The sequence below is a fragment of the Apaloderma vittatum genome, unplaced genomic scaffold, assembly GCF_000703405.1.
Source record: "Apaloderma vittatum isolate BGI_N311 unplaced genomic scaffold, ASM70340v1 scaffold18237, whole genome shotgun sequence".
Taxonomy (NCBI): domain Eukaryota; kingdom Metazoa; phylum Chordata; class Aves; order Trogoniformes; family Trogonidae; genus Apaloderma; species Apaloderma vittatum.
The window spans coordinates 1-7,601 of NW_009728033.1; the positions used below are offsets into that span (position 1 = coordinate 1).

The 7,601-nt window shown below is 48.7% G+C and overlaps 1 protein-coding gene across 1 annotated transcript in view; it reads right to left on the bottom strand.

The window, feature by feature from the left end:
• Window positions 1-60: 60 nt before the first annotated feature.
• The window catches only part of CTNNBL1 (catenin, beta like 1), a gene marked incomplete at both ends in the record, with an annotated part of 18,954 nt that continues 11,413 nt past the window's right edge, over window positions 61-7,601 (bottom strand). The window contains 4 exons of the mRNA XM_009873936.1: window positions 61-239; window positions 4,989-5,137; window positions 5,829-5,887; window positions 6,170-6,242. Of these exons, the coding sequence (XP_009872238.1) occupies window positions 61-239; window positions 4,989-5,137; window positions 5,829-5,887; window positions 6,170-6,242 (460 nt within the window). The remainder of the gene's footprint in view (window positions 240-4,988; window positions 5,138-5,828; window positions 5,888-6,169; window positions 6,243-7,601) is intronic.

Below are 7,601 nucleotides of genomic sequence, written 5' to 3' on the forward strand. Positions count from 1 at the left end.
GACACTTGCCTTCCCTTCACCTCCTCCACAACAGCAAGAAGGATCTGGAAGCATGCCTACCTTCATGTTCTTTTTCAGTTGTTCCAACTTTCTTGATCTTCTTGGGCGATTTCATGAAGAGAGGAAAGATGGTTCTCAGACCCAGGATGTCAACAAACTTGTGGCAGTTGTCCGTGCCCTCCGGCCCGATCATGGCGTGGGCCAGCACCTTCCGGGCGCCGCTGCGGAAATCTTCTTCTCTCTGCACAGAGCAAGAGGCAAGTTAAACTTTTCAGGGACCACGTTGGTTTAAAGAGAAAGCATGAACCGACAAATGCGACAAGGAAAGTACAAAGAGTCTGAGCACAAGCTCTAATCAAGATTTTCTTCAAGAAGCAAAAACATTACATCAACAAATACTCTTTTCAAACCTCCGGTTGAGAATATCATCTCGGTTATTTATCACAGCAGGGCACACCGGGTTGGGTACACAAGGCAAATACCGCCACACCAGAAAGATCAGGAATTAGATCTAGCAATAATTCAATTTAATAAAGGAGTAAGTTTGGTAAGCACAGCTTGGTGGTCAGATATAGTGCTGAAAATCCCGTCTCCAGAAATCACATTTGGAAGGACACGGACAGATTCTGGGCAGCTCTGCTTTAATGCGAGCGCAGAACGCTGACGCTGGCCGCTCACGCTGATAACACACAGATGGTCTGAAAACGATGGACCTTTTAAACTAGAAACAGAGGAATTCATCATTCACCCAGGGGAAAAGTTAAAATATCCTGTGAAACGTGAACTGAAAAAAGCAATCGCTAATACAGCCGCTAAAACCAACAGACCAGGTAAACACCAGCAGGAGCCAACGCGTGATGAAGAACAAGAGCCCCCGGTGCCCTGAAGCCCGGGCGGGTGTTCCCCTGGGCAGGGCCCCCACAAGCCCCGGTGCACGGCCATCTCCTCCGCTCTTCTCCTCCCCAAAAGAATTTATCCTCTAACAAATGCACAGCTACATGCTCAGGTGAAAATAACCCCCAGGAGCGAGCGTGCTCTTCCCTGGCGAGACAGGGGAAGCGCAGCTCTCTGCGGGGTGCGCCCAGGGCGAGGGGCAGGGCTGGGAGGGGCTCAGCACCCCCCCTCCCCTCCGCGGGGAGCTAAAAATAAAAGTACTTCGTGGGCCAGACAACATAAGAAATGTTTTCAGGGGAAGTAATTGCATATTGATCAGCATTTAGGAAGGCTGCACGGAGCTGATCTCTGGAATATTCATCGGGTCTAAGTTCAGGCTTTTAGAGATCGATAGCTGCTTGACTGGACTGTCTAGAGTTGATTTTATTTGAAATATTTATTCTGCCAGAGGGCAAGCAGTTTATCTTAGTCTCATCTGTGCTTATTGAGGTAACTTTTAGCTGAACACTAATTCAAAGACAAGCATACGTGTGCATCAACAAATAGGGAGTGACCCGAGCCTTCACAGGGAATTATGACTTTATTTCCTAACCACTGTTTCCTCCTTTTAATACCTTTACATCCAAGAGAACTCTTTAGGTACCTTTATTACTTCAAAAAGAAGAGGTGCTAACAGTATCTGGACCTTGTACATTAGCATAACACCATCTCTCTCTTAACAAAATACTAGCAAAAGCAGAATATTACATTTCCTAGGAAAGTGCTGCATGAAATGCTTCCGTTTAATTAACCAGAAGATTTAGTAAAGAGACAGGCGAAGCTTCCATGGGGTCATTAGGAACAGCAGGGCAAGAAAACATAAAAGAATTTTAATAATCATAAAAAATATACCCTGAAATAGCAATAGGCAAGCTTTGGGGAGCCACCCAGAGTTGTCCATTTTCACCTGGTTTTTGCTGTACAGGAGCAAGTATTTTGTGAGGGTCAAGAAAAGCCCCTGAACAGCTGCCGAACAGAAAATTGTATTGCCCGAGAGATGCGCGTTCCCGCGAGCTCCCTGCATCGCGTCTGTCCATGTGCACGCCCGCGCCCTCAGTTAATACCTGGGAAAGCCACACGTCATTTTTCCTGTGCAACAGAGAACCTTCTTGACACATCCCCCGGGAGCCGAGTGGCTGCATCTCCTCCAAACCTTAACACAATTTTAGAGCAGAAGCAATAAGCTTCCTGTCAGCCTGCGCGAGGGAACTGGCAGCACGAGCCTGCTCTTCTCTCTTCTGCCTTTGCAAGGTAAACTGCAGCTGGGTTACCAAGACAAGGCTGAGGAACTGCGTCCTAAAAAGTGCCTCCTGACTCAAACCTAAGAATTTAATTCTATGTGACTTTTATAAACTTTCCACTGGTGGCTACCATGTTGCTAAACCATCCCACCTTTGATAAAGACACTCAAACCGTGTGAGCCTTCATTGCTGCAGAGATGCAGATAAAATAATTACACATCCCCAGGGTCTCATCCCACTGCAAAACTTCCTACTTCATTTTTGCTGTCCCAGGCTCCATCCTTCTTGACGTGGCCTTTGCCCAGACCCCTCTGCTCACCTCCCACAGCCCTGCCCCATGACGCTCCGCTCCCCGTGACCGACTGCGCATCCCCTCAACACCGCAGCTCCGAGGCCGTGACTCCAAGCCAGGACACGGATCACTACAGGCACGCACGTAAAGCGCATCAGCCACGCTGTGCTCGTCTTCAGGCGGCACCGCTGCCTCCTCACAAACCAGGAGAGGTTCACGTAACCCAGCATCACCTTTTGGGGTTGGTCATACACCTGAAGGCTCAGTGTAACAGAAAGCAGTCCTGTTTTCCTTGCTGTCTAGAGGAATCTCTGGCACGTTAAATGCTTGGCTCGAAGATGCTGTACTTCCCTGCAGGTCTGTGTTCGTGACCGTTATCAGAACGGTGTGGCTGGATATACTGGGCAGCACTGGATACAGAATGCTGTGTTCTCCCAGACAGCGACAGAGATTCGAGTCTGATATCTCTATTCTCATGCAGCTTATCTGTCTCATATCATGTCAATAAACTTTCAACTTTGCTTACTTGTCCTTTCATCCGCGCAGACTATGGCACAATGATTAACTATCTTCAGGGTAAAAACACAAAATAACAGATCTCTGCCCCTAGTCTTCAGAGGACACCGACAGCAGAGAAAAATATTCTGCCTTGTGTGTGGGCGAGGTGGTCAATCACAACCGAATGTCGTTTCTAGTCTTTGCTGTTTATCACAAAGGTATCGAGAAGACACGAAAGCATAACCCTCCCGTGCAGCGTTCTACATCACGACTACCCAGGTTCAGTCTCCATTTTACGCCGGCCAGCAGAGCCCAAGGCGTGCACTGAGTCAGCCAGTCTCAAGAGCGGAAGGAGCTTTAAGCATGTGCTGAGAATCACTGATTTCACATGGTTTAGGTCACATGCACATATCTGTGCTGGAATCTTCAAGCTTCCTTCATTAGGAGTGTTAGGACAAGAAAAGGAAAATTGTATACAGGAATAAATGGACACATCGACAATAAAGATTGTGTGAGATATTAAGAGAAGTGGTTGGCAACTCTACAAAAGAGGAAAAGCACAAAGCAGTAATAAAAGTACCAGCTTAACGCTCTCAACTCCAGTTTTGAGAGTTCATGAGAAGCAGTTGTAGGACAAGTCAGGGCCAGAAGGGAGCCAGGTTGGGGATGAGACTCAAACAACCATCAACTCACATTATTCTCTCAAATAGCCAGGTAAGAACAACTTCAACTGATCTGGACTAGACTAGATGAATTTTCTACTTATCTGAACTGGATTAGATGAGTTCAAAAAAAAATTATATAAAATCAACTGCCAGTATAGTTGATGTTTATGGACAGTAGCAATATAAGCTTCTAGAAAATACTGCGTGAACTGTTACTTTTTTGCACTGTCACGTCACCAATCCCCGTCAGACTGCAGAACAAATCAGGCTCCTAAACATCAAAAGACTGAGGTCTTGGAACCTCCTTCCCTCAGGTACAGCTGCTGCCGGCAGCCAAGTCATGCTCTGTCCCTCCCCACAGCTAGTGGGGGGGCAGGAAATGCATCCAGGGAGAAACTTTCTTCTCTTCACAACTTTCCAGAGGGAATCCTGGTACAGACAGTGGTAAACAGCAGAGTCCAAAACCGGGAAAAAGCTATTAAAAATCCAAACACTGGGTCCCACCCACATGGCACAAGAACTCCAAGTAATTAGTTCTGCAAGGCTAGCTCAGCAGCTTAGTACTCGAGGCAGAGGGAGGCTTCCCACTCGTTTTTAGTTTTGCAGCTTTTCTTTCATTAGCCTCAAGAAAAGCCAGTGCTCCTATTTGAATAATCCACGTTTGGTTATTTATTCAGTTCCCTGCTGCTGCACATTACCCAGCCATGCGCTGCAGGAATACATCACTCCTCGTTGGCGTTGGCAAAGCAGCCGCCGCCGCAGCCTGGCGCAGCAGGAGAGCCCAGCCCCGAGCTCAGGGGAAGGCAGCCGGTGCGGGAGATGGCTCAGGACCAGGCTGCGAAGGAAAAGCGAAAAGCAGAAAAGCCCTGCCGTGACAAAACATGTCACCAAAAGAAACGCATACTTACGCCCATTCACAAAAGCAATTTTTGTGTCGACATCCACAAAAATGCGCCAGCTCGGAGGATAGACAACAGAGTGAAGCTTGAACTGGGAAACGTTTTCTCTAGAGACACCCAAAGGTTCTCCCTCAACCTCACAGTGGTCTTTTAAATCCTTGGAGGACTAGCGGCCTGACCTACAGCACTTTCATCTGGGTGTTTGCCACACAGATCTGCACTGTTACTGCCCAGCAGCTATTACTGCAGGAAACCCAGTTCTCAGGAAACAAAGCAAAACAGAAAGAGCAGAGCTTGCAAACCTGAGAAGGTCCAACCTAGATGCTGGAAAAAAAAAGAAGAGAAAACAGACAAACATGCCAACACAGAAATTCTATGAATGTAAAACCACAAGTAGAGTGGCAGAGTGCGTGCTGGTACGTCAAAAGCAGGCGAGGGAAGCGTGAAGTTATGTGGGTACCTGAGCATGAGGTTCATCAGCTGCAGACCCTCGCCCTTCAGGAAGCGATCGCGATTGGAGCTGAGCATTAGGCAGGAGCAAAGGGAGTCAAAGAGGTTCTCCATCATCTCCTGTTCTTCTGCTGTACTTGGGTTGTGTCGTTTAAACACCTGCACGACAAAGAAAGCAAAATTACCCCAAAACGGAGGGCCCAGTTTGGTCCATGCTGTTATATACATGAACATTTTGCATCACAAGCCTGGAGCACGTGACACGCAGGAGCCAGCGATCACACCCGCCACCAACACGCTCTCTCCTGTTCCCTTGCTGCTCTGTGCACGCCACCAAACACGCAGCAACGTAACGCACCGCTTAAAGGAGCAGCTAAGGGCCTCCAAAGGGAAAGGCAAACTCAGCAACTGTGCACGAGGGCACAGCTGTCACCAGAGAACTCAGCACAGCACCTCTGTGAGGGTGCAAAAAAAACGGTGCTGAGCTACGAATGCCTTCGGTCAGCTCGGGCACAGGCCCAGGGCAGCCCAGGGCTTGGCGTGGAGAATGCTGAAGGTGGCCAAATTCCAGCCCTGCCTATCTCCAGCTCGCCAGGCGATAATAACAAAATAATTTAACTTCTGCGCGCCTCAGTGTCAACATCTTTAAAACGGGGATTAACCTCACGTACCAGGGACGGCACTTGTGTGGACGTTACTCAGGGACCGTGCCAGCGCTACCCACAAAGCCCAGCTGTGCTTCTGTGCGTAAGGATGGTGAGGAGAGCGCTACCCCCAGAGTTTGTCCCACCTCCCCCCACCCAGCCTGCGAGTCCTCTGACGGGAGAGAGGGCGTATGTGAATTACTCACAGATAACTGCTGAAGCAGCACATCGATCCCATCCAGCTCCCCAAGCAATTCTCTGTTGTCTAGACGGAGATGGGGGGAAGGGGGAAAAGAAAGAGAAAAATGAAGCTAACTGTCAGATTTTACAGCCATCTAACACTGATACATCAGTGAACAAAATCAATACGGCTTGACAGAGTACAAAAGCTGCAGAGAAAGAGGGGGTGCACGCGGATGCGAGAGAGCACACGCGTGGGAGAGAGAAAGCACGAGCGAGCGGGAGCCAGAGGCAGAAGAGCGCGGCTCTGATCTAAGGCAGCCTGGATCCTACCCCAACAGAATACAACACCAGAAGCACGTCTCACCATCGTTGTTCTGGAGCAGAATAGCCAGCACCTCGCTGCAGTACAGCTTGTTGGCATCAAAAGGCATCTTGGCCTGGAGGGGAGGAAAGAATGAGAGACCCGTCAGGGCACAGAACACATTAACCAAACCCCTAGACGTATTTTGGTGTAAGTGTTGCTCACACAACAGCGCTAATTTCGCAGCATGCCTCCGTGACAAAGCTGTGGTAATTCCCTCTGATTCGGGGGGACAAGGAGTGTGTGTTCTCGTGCACATAGGTGCAGAAACTCAGCTCTGATCCTTCACGCTGTTTGTACGTCAGTAGGTTTGACCAAGTTGGCTCAAAATCCCTGAGAACAGTTTCCACTTGTTGGCAACCCGGAACATCTTTCCTGGGATAAATTTTCTCTGATGTTATATGAGTGCACAGGGCTTACACCTACTTTGAAAGCCTGCACCTGTTGCTGAAAGCAGAATTTCAGAAAATGTATCGCAGTAACATTAATCTATAACTGACAGAGTTTTGTATGAGAATCACAACGTCACGATCAGAAGAAGAGGAGATGGATTTAGCCTGCACGCTCACTTAACTTTAATTTCATACCTTCCCTCCATGCCCAAATATGTTTAAAAAACACAAACAAAAAAACACAATGAAATCAAAACACTGAATTTGAATAAAAGACCACAAATCCCCAGGATTCCGAACTGGATCCAATGTTTTTGCCTACTGCCAAAGCTGTTTCATCTACAGAAAGAGACTAAGTATTAACTGATCGGATAATAATGCAGACTGGCTTACTGAGGGAATTCATAACATAAACAAAACAATTAAAAAATTATCAGTTACTAGCTATTTGTATTCCGCTGTTCAACAGGGGGAAAAAAAACCCAGCAAGCCATAAGTACCAGGCGTACAACAGACCATTTGCCACCCACAATTTTTCCCCAAACCGCGCGGCTCCCTGCAGTGGGACACAGCGAGCTGGCCCCCCACGTCTACATGGGAGCCAATTATCCCGACCTGCCACAAAGAAAAGGTCACGGCACGCAAGCACTGCGCAACACAGCATCGTGGGAAGCAGAAGATCCCCAATGCCATGAAGCCTGAGCTTTAGGCGAAGCATTTCGCCCCGAATGCTCCCCAGTCGGGGCGTTCCCAGCAGCCCGGTGACAGGCTCTGCAGGTCCCGTCACCACACGGCCCCATCGCCGCACTACAGTAGGAACGGGTGCTCTGTTCTCTCTCACCAAACCCCGCTCCTGTTCGGGGAAGTGAGCTCTTAGCTCTGTGCCCGAGCTGTCCCAGGCAGTTCTGACAGTTCTGCAACCTGAGCTGAAGACAGAAATCAGAAATCCACGCTCCGTGCTGCATGCCAGATGTCCTTGCCGACGCCTAGACAGAACCCTGATTCCAAAACTCATCCTGCAGACATTGTGCAGCTGCACGACG